The sequence below is a fragment of the Megalopta genalis genome, chromosome 7 (assembly GCF_051020955.1).
Source record: "Megalopta genalis isolate 19385.01 chromosome 7, iyMegGena1_principal, whole genome shotgun sequence".
NCBI lineage: Eukaryota > Metazoa > Arthropoda > Insecta > Hymenoptera > Halictidae > Megalopta > Megalopta genalis.
In genome coordinates, this window is record NC_135019.1 from 17065775 (window position 1) to 17089276 (window position 23502).

Here is a 23502-nt window from a genome sequence, read left to right on the forward strand (position 1 = left end):
CAGGTTTATGAGACTAAAAAGAAAAAGTTCAGATGGATTTTAAGATACGTTCCTGTAGAGCTATTTCTATGCAATTTAGCCAAAATGAAAGCTGAAAGTGTCTGCTTTAAGGCGGGGTAGATTAGATTGCAATAGAACGACGAGATCGGTTTGAAAAATTAAAAGGAATCGACCTCCTGATACATCGTCGGATTTGCGAGAGTTAAAAGGAAAAGTTTGGATGAATTTTAAGATACGTTCCTGTGGAGGTATTTCCATGCATCTTGGCTTAAATGAATGCTGGAAGTGTCTACTTCGAGGCGGGGTAGATTCGATTGCAATAGAATAACGAGATCGATTTGAAAAATTAAAAGAAATCGACCTCTAATATCAGGTTTATGAGACTAAAAAGAAAAAGTTCAGATGGATTTTAAGATACGTTTCTGTAGAGCTATTTCTATGCAATTTAGCCAAAATGAAAGCTGAAAGTGTCTGCCTTAAGGCGGGGTAGATTAGATTGCAATAAAACGACGAGATCGATTTGAAAAATTAAAAGGAATCGACCTCCTGATACATCGTCGGATTTGCGAGAGTTAAAAGGAAAAGTTTGGATGAATTTTAAGATACGTTCCTGTGGAGCTATTTCCATGCATCTTGGCTTAAATGAATGCTGGAAGTGTCTACTTCGTGGCGGAGTAGATTCGACTGCAATAGAATAACAAGATCGATTTGAAAAATTAAAAGAAATCGACCTCCGATATCATCAGGTTTGTGAGACTAAAGAGAAAAAATTCGGATGGATTTTAAGATACGTTCCTGTAGAGCTATTTCTATGCAATTTAGCCAAGATGAAAGCTGAAAGTGTCTACTTTCAGACGGGGTAGATTAAGCTGAAATTGTGTAATAAGTAGTAAAAGTTCGCGTCGACGATTGCACGGTACTATATTTTCTTACGAGAAAACGCGGACGGACTTGTTACACTCTAAGATAAGAAAACCTGGAAAAATACGTTAAAAGTTGAACATCCGAAAATTGTAGTTTTTCGGAAAGGATCCCTCGTTTCAGGAGGACAGAATCGTATTTATCATCGCGATTTTTTGGAGCAATCTGATGGACCGGCGAAGAGATAGGGGCGGCGACGCATCCAGAACACGAGTTTCTCTGTGAAAAATATTGGAAGAAAAGTGTCGGGAAGTCTCCGGTTTTGGCGCGACGTGTTCTCCGTTGCCTGGCTCGCCTTGCTACTCGGAAACCGGCTGGCCTGTCGGAACTGGCTCGTAAATAACCTTCAAGAACAAGCCAGGGGATACGCGGAAGATGTTGCACGGGCAGAGGAAAAATCGAGGATCGATAGGACCGTGGCCATCGCTTCTTTGCTACATCCTTCGCACCACCGGTTTCAGAAATTAATCGATGCCGAAACTACGCAGGCATCTTTCGATCGGATCGCGTGGACAACTTTGTTGGATCCGCTTTGGAAGAAAAAAAAACGCTCGGAAGAAAACGTCAAGGCGAACGTCTTGACTTCGCTAATTAACGGCACTAATTCCTCAATTCGCGATTATTCAGATTGTAAAAATACGTTCATGAGTTATTTATTGAATATGTGTTATTTGCAATATTATTGCTGCAATTTGTTGAATTTCGATAGACAGGTTGAACAGAAATATCAATCTGGCAAATACAGCAATGTCTCCCTTACCGACGCTCAGATTGTCCACTAAAATGGATAATTTGGGAAGAGGAGATACGATTATTCGAGCCTTGCGGCTCATTTTTATAATTGTGGACAATTTATAACTATAAACCGCAAGGCTCCAATAGTCGTATCTCCTCTTCCCAAATTGTCCATTTTTGTGATCAATCTGCGCGTCAATTAGAGAGACATTACTGTAGTTTTTTTTCTTTTCCACCTGATACGATTGAATCGTGAAGGCATGCGACGACGTATTTTGTCTTCTCCGACCGTCGTATTGTTTTTTGTCGAGTCGAATCGCGTTAGTTGACGCAGACGTCTCGTAAAGAGAAACGTATTCTACGCTTTCCATAATTATTTAAAAGTATCGATCGAAAGTTGAACAGTGTAAGATGAAATTACAATACAATTAAAATGAAATTCCAATACAATTAATACGCGTTCTGTATCGAAACGATTATCCTGTTCGCATAAATTGTTCGTATCGAAATGATTTCGAACGATCCCATTTAAAAAAATAATATTTTATACTTGTTCCGACGTTAATTTCAAGGCGCAAGCATAATTTATTAAGTACGACACGGTTATACGAGTATAATAAGAATTTATGTAACTTTTATTTTATATAATTAAAATAAAAATTTTAATCTGCTTAATTCGATGCAAATTTATAAATCGGGCGATCAATTCGATGCGAAGGGAGTACATATAAAGCAGCTGCCTTTAGTGCTTCTTAACCAGTTAGCTGTGGCGCCTCCTTTACAGAGCGCGCACCTATATGTGTAGCAAGAATTAAGCGACGATGATTATACTCGTCGAACACAGAGTAAGTGACGTTGTTAAAATATTGGATCGAAAAGACGGTTTCATTTTATAAGATTGACAATTTTGTTATACTAATATTTACTTATTCACTTAACATTAATATATACTACAAACATAATAAACGAAAAACGCAGGAAAAATCAAATACTTGTAAAAAGTTAAAAATTCAAATTGCTGCTTTAGAGTATAGAATTGCTGCTTTAAAGTACAGAATTACTGCTTCAAATTGCTGCTTTGAAGTATAGAATTGCTGCTTTAAAGTATAGAATTGCTGCTTTAAAGTATAGAATTTCTGCTCCAAACTGCTGCTATAAAGTATAGAATTGTTGCTTCAAATTGCTGCTTTAAAATATAGAATTGCTGCTTCAAATTGCTGCTTTAAAGTATAGAATTGCTGCTTCAAATTTCTGCTTTAAAGTATAGAATTGCTGCCTCAAATTTCTGCTTTAAAGTATAGAATTGCTGCCTCAAATTGCTGCTTTAAAGTATAGAATTGCTGCTTCAAATTGCTGCTTTAAAGTATAGAATTGCTGCCTCAAATTGCTGCTTTGAAGTATAGAATTGCTGCTTCAAATTGCTGCTTTAAAGTATAGAATTGCTGCTTCAAATTGCTGCTTTAAAGTATAGAATTGCTGCTTCAAATTGCTGCTTTAAAGTATAGAATTGCTGCTTTAAAGTATAGAATTACTGCTTCAAATTGCTGCTTTAAAGAATAGAACTGCTGCTTCAAATTGCTGCTTTGAAGTATAGAATTGCTGCTTCAAACTATAGAATTTCTGCTTCAAATTGCTCAACAAAGCAAGGAACGATACATAATGGCCACACACGTTGAACACCGATATCGTGATTCTTTTCTAATCTTATTTTCATAGTAATGTAAACACCTTCGTGTATATGATTGGCCTAAAAATATTCTAAATATCTTGAAATTGCAGAACATGTTTTTGTTTTCGCTGAAATTACAATTTAAACAGCCAGTGATCGCTATTTTTCACGCACGACGAGTATATATTGTGTCGTCGTGACGCAAAATGCTGCCGCTTCTCCGCGACGAGAATAAAAACACAGCTAACTGGTTAAACACATGATAAACAACTGGACGGAAATGATTTCGGCAAACCTAGGTCGTTCTGCGTATACACGGTGAACAAAGACGTTCCTCGGATTTTCGAAGCTACAAGGCGTTGTCCTTCGACGCTTTCGCGTCCGTGCAGATAAAGCGAAAGTTATCGTCATAAGAAACCAGAGGCGAAAGTCTCGGTTGACGAAGTCACGCGGTCTAAAACATCTCCAAACAGCGCCGCGACGCGTTCAAAACTTTTCCAGCGAACTTCACGGCGACAAGCCCAAACAAACGTTCCGCGTATCTTGTAGAGTCAACGATAAAGCGCTTCGCGAGAAAAAACAATTCCCCGAAGAGCCGGCGAAAGCTGGACTCCGGGCGTTTAAATTAGAGCCGAATCACGCGCGAAAATATTTGCATGCGCCTCGCGATGCACCGTCGTCGCTTTTGCTTTCGGCCCCGAACCGGGGCGTGCCTGCGACTGCATTCTCTTCTTGCCCGACGATGCAGAATTTCGAGGGCTCCGTCGCACGGCGGTTCCGAGATCGGTCATTTTCCCCCAAAAGTCGGGAGTTCGTCGAACTTTCCTCGAATCGTGTAATTTAAGGTTTCCACCGATTACGAATCCGAAGCCACAAATTTGAAATTCAAAATGACGGCTTCGATGGACGATACGTAGCAGCCTAAAAGGCGATTTGTATCCTTTCTTTTTAACATAGATCTTTCGTTATCGCGATTGTATCGGTAATCCAGTTGCAATTCTCGAATAGTGTAGATATTCAAAGCAGTTTAAAACGTCTATGTATTATTTTTAATCTATTAAGATGATCGAAGATAAGTGAAGATGCTACTCGGTTTCTATTTCTTGCTATCGATGCGGACGATTTATATATTTTGCATTAAAATTCCGCGGCCCAATGACTGCAGACCTATGATTCGTTCAAATAATGCACGCGGAAATTAAAATGACTCAGTCACCTACTCATGAAAACTCACGTGGTATTGAAGGTCGCGGGTGGTCGCGCTTGAAATTTACGTGTTTCTGTTTAGAATTGCGTAAGCTTTCGTGCGAAATAAGCCCGAAATCGATCGCTTTTATACGTCTTGGTATAAGGTCTCGTCAAAGGTGCCATTGTACTTTATACCATTTACGTGTGCCTTGTGAGACGCTTATATACCATAATGAAATAAAATAATAAAATAATACATAATAAAATGAATAATACTTTACTGAATTGATCCCATTTATAATACCATTTACATGTGCCTCGTGAGACGCTTATACCATAATGAAATAAAATAATAAAACAAAATAATAAATAATAAAATAAATAATAATTTACTGAATTGGTCCCATTTATAATACCATTTACATGTGCCTCGTGAGACACTTATATCATAATGAAAAAATAATAAAATAATAAAACAATAAAATAATAAATAATAAAATAAATAATAATTTACTGAATTGGTCCCATTTATAATACCATTTACATGTGCCTCGTGAGACGCTTATACCATAATGAAATAAAATAATAAAAGAATAAAAGAATAGAATAATAAATAATAAATAATAAAATAATAAAATAATAAAATAATAAAATAATAAAATAATAAAATAAATAATAATTTGCTGAATTAGACCTCATAAAGCTACATTTTATCAGAAATGTGTCCGACGAACCCAACGCTTTGGATTTCAAGGCTTCGGGTTGTCAGTTCGAAAGAGAAAAAAAAACAACAAACAAAAATATCTTGAAAAATCAAAATCGATAAACCGACCACTGGACTAATTTACAGCGCGACCGCCAGTTGGAAACGAATCTCGCGAGCTGTTCCCACCGTTCGATCGTCCCAGGTGAAATTGACATTCGAACGATCTCCACCGGCAGATCCCATCCGAATCGTTTGCGACTGACTTAACGAGCTTGCCGATCGTGCAAAGACGATCCGTCCCGTCCCATCCGTTTCACGCGACGCGAAAGCCACGCCTGCCGCTTTTCAGGCTATTCCCGAGCTGGTCGCATCGTTGCTAAGTAGAGCGCACGGAGTACGCGCGGAGAAAATAAATAGTCCCTTAGCCCCGCGATTTCTAAGCTCCCTGTCGAGCGGGGCGAGTTGTCGGACGAACGAGGGGGCTCCCTTTCTGTGACCAACGTTTCTAATTCACCGACTCTTCATTTATTCTAATACGTTTCTCTTTCGCTTCTCGTCGCTTTCCGATTGCTCATGTTGGGTAGAATCGAGACATTGGGTGCAAGAACGTCGTTGACCCAAATTAACGCGTTCACTGCCAACAACGAGTTACATATCCCGTGGTAGACAACCGCCGCGACGCGTCTGTTAAAGGTGCATTATTTAACGAGAAAGAAGGATTTATTTATTGTTTTTCTATTTAGTATTATTTTTTATTTATCGTTTTCTACTTGTTATTTTTTACTTATTATTTTCTGCGTATTATTATCTTTTATTTTTTACTCAGTATTTTCTACTTATTATTCTTCACTTATTATTTTCTGCATATTATTATTTTCTATTTGCTATCATTTATTTTTTATTTTTTAGTTAGTATTTTCTACTAACTATTTTTTACTTATTATTTTCTGCATATTATTATTTTTTATTTGCTATCATTTATTTTTTATTTTTTAGTTAGTACTTTTTACTTACTATTTTTTAATTATTATTTTCTGCGTATTATTATTTTTTATTTGCTATCATTTATTTTTTATTTTTTAGTTAGTATTTTCTATTAACTATTTTTTACTTATTATTTTCTGCATATTATTATTATTTATTTGCTATCATTTATTTTTTATTTTTTACTTAGTACATATTTTCTACTTACTATTTTTTACTTACTATTATTTCTTTTTATTTAATATTTTCTACGTATTATTATTTACTTAGTATTTGTTTATCCAAAAGAAAGAAATCCGCGGTCTATTAATAACATTCCACAAACTAGAAACTTTAAGAGAATAAAAATATCGATTTTTCTTAAGCGTTAAGGGTGTTGTTCCCCCATAAACTGTTATTGTTGCCGTACAACACGGTACGATTCTCTCTACGTTTTAAAATAGTCCGGTGTCTGATGGATGTTCGGGACGAGATAAAATAATGGCTTGCGGGTAAACGAAAGCATCGTCGACCGTTGTTGAGTCGGTGTAAACGCGATCGTCGCACGCGTCTAGAAATACGTCTGGAACCGCGTCCGGGCGGTTCACCGGAGTTTGAACTTGGGGTCAACATAGAAAACCGTTATTTTGCGTTAACATACGCGATCGAACAACAACGTGTAAGAGTTCGTTTCCCAGCTGCCGTGTCAGCGCCGTCGTCTTTCGAAATTAAAATATCAGCGGGCGCCTGCGTGTTCGCGGAGCATTTCCCGTAAAGTTGCGCGACGATCGCGACAAGATAACGAAGTCCTATCGATTTCTTTTATTCGCAGATCACGAGCTCGCGATTCCAAGCTCGCATAATTTATCGTTGCCCGCGCAGACGGTTCTATATATGCTCACCGGCAGAAGTTAAAACATGTTGCACATACGACAATGATTTGTATCGCGAAAATATTTATTTTATTTTTTTATGATTTCTTAATTTTTTATTTTTTGTATTTTTCTTATTTTTCATGTGCACTAGGCGAAGCAATTTTGCTATGTAAGCACAGTGTTACATGCTTCACTCTAATGTGTACTCTTAATTGAACAAGGCGTATGTTTATTAACTCTTTGTATTCGAAGTTATTTCCAAAACCAGGAAAGTATGTACTTTGTGATCTATAGCATTTCTACTTTCGATTAATTATTTTCCTATTGCGCGCATAAAATATTGAGCTTATTTGCTCCTGCAACATTTGCACTTGAAATGATTTATTAAATACAGGTCTCAATCAGAAAGTAGGAGATTCCTGAGGTCATTTGAAGCAACTTTTTCCTTAGCGAAAATGCAATCCGCGGCTTCGTTTACGAGTTATTAACGAAAAACAGTGACCAATCAGATGCGAGATCATTTGGCGCGAGACGGTCGAGCCAATGAGCGGAACTGGGCTCCGCGCACTCGTTGACTGGGCCGCCGCGTGCCAGCCGAGCTCGCCTCTTATTGGTCAGTGTTTTTCGTTAATAACTCGTAAACGAAGCCTTGGAGAAAATTTTCGCAAAGGAAAAAGTTGCTTCAAATGACCCCAGGAACCTTCCACTTCCGGATTGTGAGACATTTTCGGGACTCCCTGTATATTTGTTTAGTCTGTGTTCAGTTGCGACTGTGTTCATTGTAATGTGCGCTCGATATCTTTATTTATAAATTTTAAAGGTAATATTCTTACTCATTTCGTAAAACTTTTTTCGCGTTTGTATCCCATTTTTATTTTATTTCTCTCCGAAACCGGATGGAAACAAAACGCGATTTACATCATTCAACGCACGTTTCATAGTTTCCAGCCTAATAGATAAATTTAACGATGCAAGAATTATGTTGAAGAATGACGTAGCAATTTGCGGTGGCGCTTCGGAGTCGCCATTCGACTGCAAATTCGATTAAAATATTAAATTTCACCGAAAAATGTTCACGACAGATGCAGAAAGTTTCTTAACTTTTGTCGGCTAGTGTACCCCGGCAGCAGGGTCGGAAACGGTTTCCGTCGAACCAGACACGCGATGATCGTCGAATTTCCGCATCTTCGGCGCGACGGAAACGCTCAACTGTTCCTCGTTTCGTTGGAAATGGCTAGGCCTAGGCCCTACGCCCGTCACCGTCGCGACGGCCGATCACGGCAAAACGAAAGTGGGAGCATTACTCTATTTGCTTGCTCTTTTGACTCATTGGCTCGCGAGACCAGTGCTTCTCATCGTTTCGTTTAATTCTGATACGGGCGTAACACGCTGCTTAACTTCTCCTCTACGCTTCGTTTATTTTCATTGACTTTTTATAGCGTTTGCCTCCGGGATTATCGTCCGCTCGTCTCGCATTGAAACGCGTTATCTGATTCGTTCGTCTCAGTGCTACTTGTTTCCTCCGTGCTCATTCATATCGCACTCTATTTTTTTCTTCTCACGCTCGCCTTGTTGCTTTCTCCGTCGATCCGTTCGCTCTACTCGAGCTTCTGCGTTGTTTCTTTTCGTTCGTTGCTTTCCTTAACGGAGCTAATTTCTAACAGTAAACTTATCGAGGCCTAAAACCGACGAAATTGTCACTGACAAAAGTTGCCTCGTAAGAATTACGAGGTGGGATTTTTTCAAATTTTTCACTATTTTTCTGACAGCGTGCGCCTGAGTGAAGAGATATATTCAACAATTTTTAATGGAAGCAACTTTATGACCTCGGTAATTATGAAATCAAAAATGTGAAACCGGAGATTCGACCGGCGGTGGTAGGTTTAGTGTTAATCCTTTCGAATGGCGAGCAAGTGGCGGCATTACGAAATAATAATATCGTTTTTAAAAATAATGTTTACGTTGCTAAATTCTGTAATATTTAACACTATGCCGTCCGCAGATCTTAGATATGATTCCTTTGTTCGACGCCGGCATAATAGCTTGGAAATTTTAGATTTTAACAAAAATTTCGAAGATGGCGGTAATATAAATTCCTAAAATTCAGATATGTCATCCAAGAATTTTCGTACTTAATTCTTAGTTAAATACGCACAATGCTATAGTTAGTTTGCTGCCTTTGTTTGATTCCGGCAAGATTCCTTTGTTTGACGCCGGCATAATGGCTTGAAAATTTTAGATTTTAACAAAAATTTCGAAGATGGCGGTAATATAAATTCGGAGATATAAACCGGAGATTTGACCGGCGGTGGTAGGTTTAGTGTTAATCCTTTCGAATGGCGAGGAAGTGGCAGCATTACGAAATAATAATATCGTTTTTAAAAATAATGCTAATAAGAATTAATATAATAATAATGCTATAATAAATATAATAAAAATAATAATAATATAATAAAAATAATGCTATAAATAATTGCTAAATTCTGTAATATTTAACACTATGCCGTCCGCAGATCTTAGATATGATTCCTTTGTTCGACGCCGGCATAATAGCTTGGAAATTTTAGATTTTAACAAAAATTTCGAAGATGGCGGTAATATAAATTCCTAAAATTAAGATAAGTCTGCAAGAATTTTCGTACTTAATTCTTAGTTAAATAAGCACAATGATATAGTTAGTTTGCTGCCTTTTAACACCCAAGATATATAGTTCAAATGTTATTTCAGTTTTTTAAAATGGCACCAAAGTGGTACCATCGGCATACAAGTTTTTTGGTTTTTTTTTGGCACCAGCGTGATGCCACCGGGCGGCATAGTGTTAAGAAATAGTTCAGAAAGTAACTGTTGTAGAAGCCAATAGACTCCAGTTCATGTCTATAAAACGCAATACATCTTTTAAATGGGAAATAATGTAAGTTGAAATAAATAATATGTTTTTTAATTTGGTTTCTAATTTGGTTTCGCGTCTGCAAATACCAACTTCCAACGATCGTGGAAGTGGACTTGGAGTCCAACTTTCGCTTCTTTTTTTTTTGGTAAATTATTGATAAATTTCTTTGTAATAGGCCAACGACAACAATTAAACGTAGGCGTGCGATAAATATGAATTTAAAGGAGTTGAAAGAACGTGGCAGTTTTCGAGGGAGATCGAGCAACAAAATATTGCGAACGACATCGATGTTTTCTCGTACTCGACGATACGATCCAGTCTCAGTTTCGCCGCGACCACAATCGGATGAATCGAATTATGACGAATTGAATTGAACGCGAATTATCTCAGTCAGCAGCAGCGATTGTCACGCGAGTATCGCGGCGCAAAATGCTGATAGTTTCGAGTTCGTGCTCGAAACACGATCGAAAAACATTGAACACCTACTTTTACTAACTTTGAATAGTGCGACGCAATATTCATTCGTTTATTTATTTATTTATTTATTTATTTACTAAATTTATTTATTTATTATACGGACAAAGAACTCATTAGTTATTAAGAACCCACAAAGACATTTGTCCAGTTGCAATATAGACCGAAGTTTACAGGAAAAGAAAAAGAGTTGTGATTGAGCTGCGAAATTACGTATCGTATAACACAAGCTGCATATTAACTAAATTGGATATTACTAAAATTATTATATCAATTAATCGTTATATCATCCCTTTGCACTCGAGCGGTGACTCTGACGCACCACTAAAATTGTTACACCACATTTCAAGATAAGTTTTACATGATCGAAGCTTAGATATAAAAAATTGTTATATGCCTAATTACGTAAAGTACGAATCACAAGACTCAATTTCATACGAAAATGGACTTTGTCGTATAAAATGGAAATACTATAAGTCAGAAAAGTTCATTTAGATTTAAAGTTTAACCCTTAAATGCATATTGTTGCCAATTCTCTACATTCCAGTTCCACTTAATTTTATTCAAAAACCTGAGTATGTGCGTTTCCGAACAATAGACAATAGACCATGTGTGAAATAAAAGACTTGACATTACTTTTGGCGAGTAAGTTATATGTTTTCTGACATTTGAACGTCTTGGATGATAACCTCCAGGTTGCAAAGGATTTTCACGGACTGAGCGCATCAAATGCAAGGTTGCTTTGTGTCACAACAAAAATCGCGATTGCTTTGCTGCATTTCATTTATAAATAATGTGAAAATTCCTATACCAATAGATAATATAAATACATGACCATTTGTTCACGTCTACAATAATTTTAGTAATAAACGCATATTGTTGCCAAAAGTCTACATACCAACTTTCTTTCAAAATAAATACTCAATATTATTACCTAGATCTTTTTATTTATTGTTTACGTAACCTATGACCACATTCCTACAAAAAACAATTTTTTAAAATTCAAAACAAAAAAAATCATGCATTTAAGAATTAACACGTTCCCTGCCGCGTGGGGCGTATACGCCCCACGCTGAACTTTCCGTTCAAGCCATTTGGTATTATCATTGTAAAATGAAGAATTTTTTAAAAATTCATTATGCAGTCAATTATGGACATCTTAATACTATTGCTGATGCCCTCATTTAATCGTGGGGCGTATACGCCCCACGCGGCGTGATGGCCAATTTTTCTTTACTGTAACTTGTTTTAATTGCATTTCTCTTATTCCGATCAGTCATTTATTCGCGTGTCGTTGACACAATACTTACTGCTTCACTGAAGCTGGGATTGATTTATAGTTCTATAGTACTGTAAAAGTTGTAACATTCTGCGATAGTTGTGTGGATAAACCACACTTATGTTTGCCATGTTTTAACAAAGTTCATCGTAACATCCCTTTGTAATCGCATACAAACTTGAATTTAACTAAAATGTTATATTTTAAACTAATATAGGCATGATAAAAAAAATTATATGTGAGGATGCAACTCGCTTGGCATAATAATGATCAGCCAGGTATTTGTTAAAGTAATTCCTAGAAAAATAAATTTATTGGTTTGCTGTGTTATGCATGTTAAACTATACAACCTTTCCTTGATAATTATGATTTTTGCACTATTTTAATTATTGTAAAGCATACGCCAGAAACAAAATAATACAAATGTAAAGCGTGGGGCGCATACGCCCCACGCGGCTTGAACGGAAAGTCTTCAAAAAACGGTCTGGCAGGGAACGTGTTAAATGGCTTCGAGTGCAAAAGGGCTAATATATACAACTGTAGAAACGATATATCTCGACGACGTCCGATTAACGCGTCCACGAATCTTAACGAGTGATAATCATTCTCATCTCGTACATCATAGGATCCGTTCGTTCTTCGTGGTTCCCGAGGCGAGAACATAATGCGGTGCATTGACCATTCTCCCCCTGGAAGCGCGCCTAACTCGATCGTAAACACGGAATACGGCGGCGGGCTGCGCCGTGTTGCGGCACTAAAATCGTTTTCAATACACGAGCCATCTATTGGGGGAGATGAAGCGGTCAGATGAAAACGACCTTGATCAAGCTCCCATCGCGCGGCGTCCATGCGAGCGTTGCTCGCGACAACATGGACGGGGCCCCCTCCGACGCCTGTCGCGGAAGTGAATCGTTTAAAGCGGATTCGAGAGCCGCCGCCGCCGCGAACCGGCCTGCCGGCGATCAATACTTTCTGTCGTCGTCGCGAAGCTTTTTCGATCGGTCCCGGCGCGCGAGCCGAGCTTCGAACGCGGAAAAATAAAGATCGCGGGGCAAACGCTGCGCGCCGCGGCGCCGCTCGGAAGCGCCGCGCGCGCGTTCCGAGCAATCTTTCCGCTTCGTTCCCGATAAGGCAATCTCTCTCTCTCTCTCTATCCTCCCGTATCTGCAGCGACAAACAGCGATCCGCGGTTGCACGCATCAATATTTATAGAAACCGCGTCGCGGCGACGCCGAGCGATTTGAAAATCGGCGAACGAACGCGCAGCCACCGGCCGCCCACGCGCGGAAAATCGGCGGACTCGATCGCGGTAGTACCGAACCTGGAGGACGGTTCTTACCGAAGGAACGCCGATAAAACGAGTTCCACGAGCCGCGGTCAACAATTTTACGTCATCGATGTTTACCGTCGAAAGCTGCAAGGTCTGCTATCTTGGCGATTATGGGAGTGGCTTTCGCTCGGAGTACGCGGTTTTCATGGATAATCGGGTACGCAGGTATGCCGGCCGTGCGAACGTTGTGTTATCCAGCCTCGAAAACACGCCGCGTTTCTCTCCGGCAGGCGTTGCCGATTAATTAGCGTGGCATCGTCGATTCATTAATTCGCGCGCAATGCACGCAATTTTTGCCGCCTTCGCGGCCGATCGTCGCTTTTTCGAGCGAATTAATTCTGGCGCGCTGATGCGACGGTGTACGAAAAGAGTGTACAGGTGTTCCAGGGCGGGGGAGGTGGGGTGGGCACGACGTGTTATCTCTATCTGGCGACACAAAGCCTCGGCGCAATTGCTTGCTTTCGCGAAAAAAACAGTTGTCGCGTTGGCACGGGTGCGCCGAGTTTGTGCAAACAATAGAAAAAGAAGAGAGAGGTTCGCGGCGCTGCACCTCCGTTAAACGGCGGAGGACCTTGCTTTCTAAGATAACATACGCTCGAGCACGTTATTAAGTTACCACGCTCGTCCCGCGAAAGTGTTCCTCCACCTTCGCGCGTGTAATTGAAGGGTACGACGAGACGGGAATACAGTAATATGTCTCCCTAATTGACGCTCAGATCGTCTACAAAAGTGGACAATTTAGGTAGAGAAGATACAATTATTCGATCCTTGCGGTTCATTTGTTACAGTTACAAACTGTTTACGACTATGAAAACGAGCTGCAAAGCTCGAATAATCGTATCTTCTCTTCCCAAATTGTCCATTTTTGTGGACAATCTGAGCGTCAGTAAGGGAGACATTAGTGTACGTTGACGCGATACACATTTCCAGGCAAGGTACATAATCGCTGCTCTCGGAATAAACTCGATGTTTTATTCTCTCGTACGTGGCCCACGATAACCAGACCGCGGACGTTTGCACGCGATAAATATGCAAAATGCGTGTGCCATCGATGCACGAAAATCTGTAAATACGCAGCGAAATGTGTAAAAATACGCGGGGTAAATATGTGAATGCGCGCGAAAGTATACAAAATATGCGCGAAAATATGTAAATACGCGCGATATTAAATGTTATGTCTGATATTAAAAAGTGTAATATCGAGTGTTGAATCTAACATCGAATGTTAACACTAAACCTACCAAGCAGTAATACTAACTGGCATGTACCGCTTCGCAAAAGTGAAAAGATCGAATTCATTTAGAATTTGTGAAGTTTTTGTTATAAGACTTGCTCCAATGATATAACTTATTCAAGCGTTTCCCGCGAAAGAGTCTCGGAACTTTTCAGAATTGCAAAATAAGAGAAAGCGGTCACTTTGACCGCGGTAGGTTCAGTGTTAATGCCTGCTAAATCTAACATTACGTACCAAAAAAGGTTTCGCATTTCTATAAAAAGCATCGTCTCTAAATCTTACGACGTCGCATCCATCGGACTAATTGTTATTTTCGAGCGTACTTTGCACTCTTATCGCATCGTTGACAATAAATACATTCTCCGATATTTTCATCGTATTGCAACATTTTATCATTGCACAAGTTTCTAAACATAAATATGCAAAACACGTGCAACATGCAAAATATTCCGTACGTATGTTTTTCGGATCGGCCAGTCATTGCACGAATTTCTGTCCCGGTCCCGTTGGACTGTTCTCTAAAAAGAATATGCATTTGAGTGAACATCCTGACCAAAAACAGTCTGAGAAAGATCTACAGTAATGTCTCCCTTACCGACGCTCAGAGATTGTCCACTAAAATGGATAATTTGGGAAGAGGAGATACGATTGTTCGAGCCTTGCGGCTCGTTTTTATAATTGTGGAAATTTACAACTATAACGATAAACCGCAAGGTTTATCGAATAATCGTATCTCCTCTTCCCAAATTGTCCATTTTTCTGATCGATCTGGGCGTCAATTAGAAAGACATTATTGTACAGTAATGTCTCCCTTACTGACGCACAGATTGTACACAAGAATGGACAATTTGGGAAGAGGAGACACGATTATTCGAGCCTTGCGGCTCGTTTTTATAATTCTGGACAATTTATAACTAAAAAAATAAATCGAAGGCTCGAATAATCGCATCTCCTCTTCCCAAATTGTCCATTTTCTCCCTTACTGACGCTCAAATTGTCCACTAAAATGGATAATTTGGGAAGAGGAGATACGATTGTTCGAGCCTTGCGGCTCGTTTTTATAATTATGGAAATTTACAACTATAACGATAAACCGCAAGGTTTATCGAATAATCGTATCTCCTCTTCCCAAATTGTCCATTTTTCTGATCGATCTGGGCGTTAATTAGAAAGACATTATTGTACAGTAATGTCTCCCTTACTGACGCACAGATTGTGCACAAGAATGGACAATTTGGGAAGAGGAGACACGATTATTCGAGCCTTGCGGCTCGTTTTTATAATTCTGGACAATTTATAACTATAAAAATAAATCGCAGGACTCGAATAATCGCATCTCCTCTTCCCAAATTGTCCATTTTCTCCCTTACCGACGCTCAGATTGTCCACTAAAATGGATAATTTGGGAAGAGGAGATACGACTGTTCGAGCCTTGCGGCTCGTTTTTATAATTGCGGAAATTTACAACTATAACGATAAACCGCAAGGTTTATCGAATAATCGTATCTCCTCTTCCCAAATAGTCCATTTTTCTGCGCAATCTGGGCGTCAATTAGAGAGACATTGCTGTACATTGTATCCGAGATCGTGCGAGACAACAGAAAATTTGCAATCTCCGTTCGGTTACAGGCCAACGTTGACGTGACGGAGGCACAGTCACGCCGGAAACGAGCGTGTCGCGTTTCCTCCAATCGGCGATCTCTCGCAACCGTGGCTCGCGTTGCAGATTGCACGGGACACCATACCATCGTCCGTCGACCGTCGACGGAACAGCAGCCGCGTTGTCACCTGTTGGCGAGAGGCGGATCGCGAGCGGCCGTCGATTGCGAAACAAACTCTGTCCGGCGAACGGAGGAAGGCGAACACGTCGATCGCATACTCAACAAACAAATTTGTCTCGTTCCACTAACCCAATCACGCGATTAAATCGCGCCACGAGTCCGCGATCTATCAAGGCCGCGTGTCGCAACTTTCGCTATCTCGACTATGTTACCACCGCGGCCGCGTTCGCGGAAAAATTTCGCTAAATCTCTACTGGCTTTACTCCGGTTTTCGCTGTGTACGTACGGTATTATTAACACTATGCTGTCCGCAGATCTTAGATACGATTCTTTTGTTTGACGCTGGCATAGTAGCTTGGAAATTTTAGATTTTAAAAAGAAATTTCGAAGATGGCGGTAATATAAATTCCTAAAATTAAGATAAGTCATGCAAGAATTTTCGTACTTAATTCTTAGTTAAATACAACAGATAGTTTTTGCATGGCACCCAGCGTGGTGCCACCGGGCGGCATAGTGCTAATTAGTTCCTTTCGGATATATACATATACTCGGCAATCTCAAGTGATCGCTGTTTGCTTCGTTGCAACATGGAAACTGGAGATACATATATTTCTTTTTCTATCGAGTTTTTATATTTTTTATTGAGTTTTAAGTTTTCGTATTTTATCCGTCCTTGTGCGACTGCTACATCGTTATTACTATTTTCTCTCACTGTAACAAAGGGTTTATTGCGTAGATAAATAAAGCTGTTATTATTATTATCATTATTGCTATTATTTTGTTATTATTATTACAGTAACCCCTTAACTTGTACGCTCGAGTTAATTCGAGCGCGCTAAACAGGCCAAACTGTGCACGCTCGAGACAATTTGAGCTGCGTTGTATTTTATGCTGCTGTAATTGTTCACACTCGAATATAATCGAGAATTGAAAATAATAATGTGAAAGTAAAGAAAAGAAGTCGTTTTATTAATATTTATCATTTACATGGGATTGTAAGCTGTAACACTTATTTATTCAAGAATAAAATATTAGAATAAAATCAAGAATAAATATAGAATTGATTTTTTTGGCCGGTTTTTTTTCAAAAAAACTGCGTTAAGGGGTTGAAGAAATATTACATGTCGATTAATCGCTAGGGACAATGCAAGGTTTTCTCGCGAATAAAACTATACCAGGCTCAAAGATTAAAGCCTTTGCTACGATTTTTTTTTTTAACCATCACGCCGAATTTTCGGGTGGAAGTTGCATCATCAACTTCATTGACGAGAACGACGTTAATAGAACGGCTAAAAGGATTCGTGCGTCAATTTTTAGCATTCGATTGCAAATGGGAAGCTTTAATCTTCAAATCGATGGTAGTTTCAGTTCGAACAAAAAGTTCTCGATGTTTTTCGCAGACCTTTCAATTTCTGCATTTCCGAGTTCCACAGTTTCGGTTTCCCGGTTGCTGCATCATGCACAAAAATCTTGGAAGAAAACCAACGATGTGAAAGTAGAGGCTTCAAGCTTTAAAACGACTCCGGATTTATCGTCGTACGATTCTTTTCGACGAAATTACGACGGTTTAACCGGTAACTCGTTTATAGACATATCATAAATCGTCTAACATTTTCATAGTATCTACTTAATTCGTTAAACGAACGAACATGTAAATAATTTATTGGAGTACTTAGAGATACCTCAGAGGATCATATGAGTCGTTTATTTTGAAAGTGGCATAAGTCACTGTGTTTTTAAGTCGATATATTTAAGGGTTTGCGTTTTAACACGTTTAAACATATGGATGCTAACTTTCGAGAAGATTTACTTGTATTTGTTATCTCAGGATACTGATATTTTTCTCAGTATAAATAATTTCGTATAAACATTAAAAAAATCACCACTTTTCATTACGGTAAAGTGACTTATGCCACTTTAAAAACAAAAACGGCTCATATAGAGGTGTAACTTAGTGTCCAAATGTTTTTCGAAGTCACCGCGAATCGATAATATATATATATATATAATATAATACAATCGATATATAATAATATATGATATACGATATATAATAATATATATGATAATATAATCGATATATATAATATAATATAATCGATAATATATCGAGATAATATTTTCATAAAAATTTCATTTTATGAAGGTGTTAAAAAAACACTTGATTCAATATTTTTCCAAATGTAAAACAATAAGATTTCGAAGCTACCAAAAAAATGTCGAAAAGTTTGCTTTTACTCGTAACATGAAAAAAAATCGTCTTTCATTGTCTCGCGAAAGAACAAAACAACTTTCCGAACGCGACTCAATAGAATCCTGATCGAAGACAACACAGCTCCGACACCCGTGGATCAGAATCGACGGACTTCCCACAATCCACAGGTAAAAACTGGAATGCCTTTCGGTATTCCAGGCCAGCCAACTTTACTGCGTAGCGCACCGCAATTTTTGCATTTTACGAGCGTTCGCCGCGCAGAATACGTCAGGTTCTCGATTCACCGGGAAAACGAGGCGGCCTAAAGCCGCAGCCGGACAGGTGCGCGTCGCGATCGGTTGCAGGCGGCAGCAACAGCAACAGCAGCAGCAGCCGCCACGCAATCCTCTCGGTGAAAGGACAGCTCGCCGAGAAGTTTGTTCGATCCAAGGCGAAACACCAAGACGACGACAATTTCGCCGATGGTCGTGCCGTCGGTTTCGACGATCGCGAGAGATCGCCCAGGCCAGCCTTCGGCGCAGCCAGGCGGAATCGGCGAATTGGTGCAGCGACTGGCAGACGGTAAAAACGTCGAGACGACAGATTAGATAGCTATTGTTCCAAGACCCAGCCGAGAAACGAGCCGAGGGGAAACACGCGGCGCCGTCGTGCGTCCCGCGTGAAACGATCGAATGGATTCCGGTCGCGAGACAGGTTCGCGACCAACGCTTTTCCGCCGCGCGTTGAAACGCTTTAGCCGAGAGCCGGGAACCCATTGTTCCGACGCGGAGGAAGTAATTATCGCGGCGGAGGCCGAGTGTCCCACGTGAATCGCAGGAACAGAGCCGCGGAGGAACCTCGGGGAGGCGAGCGTACCGTTAGGCATTATTCGAAATATTACTCGAATAATATTTTATTCGATGGATTTATGCGAAATGTTGCTCGAATTCAATTTTATTCGAAATATTATTCGAAATATTATTCGATCAATTTATTCGAATAATATTTTATTCGATCAATTTATTCGAAATATTATTCGAAATATTATTCGATCAATTTATTCGAAAAATATTTTATTCGATCAATTTATTCGAAATATTATTCGAATAATATTCTATTCGATCAATTTATTCGAATAATATTTTATTCGATCAATTTATTCGAAATATTATTCGAGTTAAATTTTATTCGACGAATTTATTCGAAATATTACTCGAATTAAATTTCATTCGACAAATGTATCCGAAATATTTTCCAAATCAAATTGTATTCGATGAATTTATACGAAATATTTCTCGAATCAAATTTTATTCGAACAATTTATCCGTAATATTTTTCAAATACAATTTCATTCGTAGAATTTATCCGAAACATTTTACAAATAAAATTTATATACGAACAATATATTCGAAATATTTCTCGACTAAAGTTTTATTCGGAACATTGCACGAGTAAAATTGTATTCGAACATAGCACGAGTAAAATTGTATTCGAACATTTCTCGCGTAAACATTGACGTCGCCGACGTCACGAATAAACCATTACCAGGCGCAATTATGTCGTTAGCCACCGGCGTCGTTTGCCATAATCACCCACCCGGCCGGGTTCGCCGAAACGACGGATTCGCCGTTTTCCTTATCGACTTCCGTTTCTATTCGTGACAACATTGTCGGCTGGCCGATTCGTGAGAATCGATTTAGAATCGAATCGAGTGCGGCGATGGCAGCGGCAGCAGCAGCAGCAGCAGCAGCAGCATCGCTCGAGGACAGCCGAGATTCGTTCGCGAAATTATTATTATTATAGCACGTTACGTCAGCCTCGTGTTCTCGGAACGACACGAGGAAACGCATGGGATACATCGGTAGACGGTGCGGAGGTTCTCTAAATTGCAGCTGAAAACTGCACTCGCGCGTGCCGATTGGTTGGCAACAACAGCCGTGTGCGACAGGAAATGAGCCAGTTATCTGAGCGTTATCGTGTCACGGTGACGTAATGACAAATTTTTTCGCGGCCGTTCTAGGCGTACAAGCTCGCCAATGAGATAGCGATGCGATAATCAACGATCGGATAACCTCTCAATATTTATAAACGGAGTTACTTTTTGTTGCTGGATGTACTGTTAACAGTGTCGAACGGTAATGCGTTGTACAATATCGTCGTTCGCAGCGTCGCGGGTCTTTGGAGACAGTAGCGAACGCTATTATACTTTGCCACGGCCTCGATTGTCTATGAATTAGCTACTGTCTTGGCGGCTTCGCGTTGCGAGACGACGGGAATGCAAATGCGACGATTCTTTAACCGTTTGCGTACCAGATGCTTCTGAAAAAACAGGGTCGAAAAGCGCCGAAGAGCGCGATAGCGCTTCTTCGATTATGTGTCGAAAAAAGCCGTAAAGATAAAAATAATAATAAAAGATATATATATATATTATAACTATTATATTATAATATAATATAAATATAACTATTATATTATAATATAATATAAATATAAATATTATATTATAATATAATTTAATATAAATTTATGTTATATAATATATATAAATATTATATTTATATTATATTATAATAAATATTATATTTATAATTATAATATAATATACATTATGTTATTATTATTATATATATAATTATAAAAATAGAAATATATATACTATTAATTAAGAATAGGTAACGTCTGTTTCGGCCAAATGGCCTGGCTTTTCTCGACACACAATCTGAAGAGCGCAAAAATGGCTCGTGGTACGCAAACGGTTAACTGCGAACTATCCTCCGATCGTGCTATCGGCCATCGGCGATTCTACCATTTTTCATTTCGAAACTACTATACGACCGCGCGAAACAACTACTCGCGCGAGAAGATTCGCGCAAGGAAAACTGCTCGCTTTTGCTCATAAACGCGCAAACGCGTGTAAGTACAGTTATTCCTCCGTAGAGTCGCGCCGGGCATCGCCCTCCACTCCCATTATTTCGCAACGAACCAACCACGCGAGAACACACTGTCTTCGAACAAGTTTTACGATTCTCACGAAGTGAAGATCCACGTGTCGCTACTTTGTTAACGCTTGAACGACATCGACCGAGTTGCACCAGCTTCTTGGCGTTGATTGAAATTCAAGGCTTTTCAATTGGTCGCAATAAGAAGATCAAGGAATCTGATCGAACTAAAAATATGTTCGGAAATATTGTTAAGCGAAAAACGGACGCTTTTCCGAGCGGCGAACAAAACTACTGCGGATCAGGGTTGGGCATTGTTCGAACTGTTTGGAATAAATATTTATCTGAGATAATTGTCTGAATTATTTCTTTTTTTCTAATTCTTTATTCCGTTTATTTATTCGAATAATTCGTTATTCCATCTATTTATTCGAATAATTCTTTATTCTATCTATTCATTCGATTAAATCGTTCGAATAGAGATTGCAAAATTATTCGAATAACGATGCGAATAATCGTCGATTGTTTTTGCCTTTACGTAATTTTATAAGAACATATTTACGCGAATACATCCGGGATCGATGCGACACTCGAGAAAAGCAATACGTAATGAATAAATCGATAATCGACAGCAAAAGAAAACGCTTTATATTCTATCATTTTTACTGGATTATTTCCAAGCCGATTAATTATCCCTACGAATTCCTGCACGAGTAGATTCTCTTACTCGAACGAAATCTCGTTCGGATAAATTCCCATTCGATCGGGGGACGGTTCGCTCGACGGCGTCGAATAAAATGTGAATCGTTACGCAATCTCTCTTATCCGTCGTCGTCCGAATATAAAATTTTGCCCAACTCTGTTACGAAACAACCGTGTGGAAACTTGCTTCGGAGACCCGCGAGAGCAGCTCGCACAAAGGACCGTCGTCGGGCATCCGAGAAAAGATCTCGCCGACCGGCGTTACCGTAAGGGTTAGTCCTCGAACGCCTGGGGCAACAATCTCGCTTACCTGCAATGATACCCTCGGCCTGGTCTGTCGTTTGCTGCAACTGGTTCTGACCGGGTGCTGCGAGTTAGACGGCGGGAGGGGAGGCTGTGATCTCCTAGCGATCGGGTCGTTCGCGTTGTTCGGCTTGTTCCTGACGGTAACCGCGTTGTTCGCGGGAGTGCCGTTGATGGATCGGGGTGTCCCGGTGCCGTGTATCGTCGCGGGTATCGTCGAGGGCGGGTCCCGATGGCTTTTGGTGCGCCGAAGGAGGCGCCGGAACGTGTTCTTCACGGTGGCGGCGAGATGCGATCCGCCGCCGCCGCCTCCGCCGCCGCCGCCGCCGCCCCCGCGATCGCTGGGATCGTTGATCGGTTTGTAATCGAGCATCTTCGCCTTGGCGGCGGGCATCGGTGCCACTTTGTGACCGCCCGTCTCGGTCACGTACATGCCAGCCACCCGAGAACCGGGAAACCGAACTTCGACCTCTTCCGACCGGTCTTCGTCGCTCAGCACCGCCAGATTTACTCCGTGTCCTCTTTTCAAACTGGAAGACAATCAACGAAGTCGGATCTGCTCTCCGAGTAGATCGACCGGTCTTCGGCAAGTTTCTTACGGCTCCGTGGTGTCTCTCGAACGAACGTTTCACGGTTCCGAGACTTAAGATCCGTCGGGGAAGATCTGTCTATCTTCCGGCCTCGATGTTTTCGCCGTTCTCCGCAGCTTCGACCGCCCTCGGATCTCCCCTTGCGATCCGATGGTCCTCTTCTAATATCTATTTCGGTCTTTCTTCTAATTCTAATCGGTCTCTCTCTCTCTCTTCTAACAATCTAATCGGCTCGAGATTCTTCGGAGATCTTGAGGCGCTCGCCGCCGATGCAGGCGATCGCGATCGCAAGCTGGCTCTCCTCGCGAACTCTCTTATCGTTCTCGCACCGTCGACTCGCACTTTCCACGCGGAATCGAGCACAGTCTCACTGACACGCTAGCGTGTGGATCGCAGCGGGGTTTCTGCGAGTAAAAGAAAGATCGTTTGAACAACGGACCGGCGGAGCCGGGAGTGGCTGCGCGGCCAACAGTTTTCGGGGCCCGAAACATCCAACCGTATCCCACTACCCCCAGTCCCTCCCCTCTCTCTCACACACACACATACTCTCTCTTTCTCTCTCTCTCTCTGCTACCCTTTCTCTCTTTTTCAGCTTCTCGACTTGTCTTTTTCTTGGTGCTTCGGCTGCCGAGACTCGCCCCGAGATTCGCTGCCCGAGGAACCGGGGAACCGAATAACACCGCGACGCGACGCGGCACGCGGCGCAGGTGTTGCGCCGCGGCAGGTGGA

At 40.3% G+C, this 23502-nt stretch overlaps 1 protein-coding gene and 1 long non-coding RNA gene across 13 annotated transcripts in view; one reads left to right on the forward strand and one right to left on the reverse strand.

Moving 5' to 3' along the window:
- Positions 1-23502, reverse strand: part of LOC117221585 (serine/threonine-protein kinase MARK2) — a 135380-nt gene that overhangs the window by 69998 nt on the left and 41880 nt on the right. For 4 of the 12 annotated variants that reach the window (XM_033472664.2, XM_033472659.2, XM_033472662.2 and 1 more), the window contains exon 2: positions 22191-23177. The exons of 7 other annotated variants lie outside the window; for them this stretch is intronic. In XM_033472664.2, coding sequence (XP_033328555.1) covers positions 22191-22616 — 426 coding nt within the window. In that variant the 5' untranslated portion in view covers positions 22617-23177. Of the gene's footprint in view, positions 1-22190; positions 23178-23502 lie in introns of those variants that run through there. One more of the 12 variants, XM_076523942.1, reaches the window with a different exon arrangement.
- Positions 12664-16812, forward strand: LOC143259896 (uncharacterized). The gene is made up of 2 exons (XR_013033939.1): positions 12664-13195; positions 15894-16812. It is a non-coding gene; the product is annotated as an uncharacterized LOC143259896 (long non-coding RNA).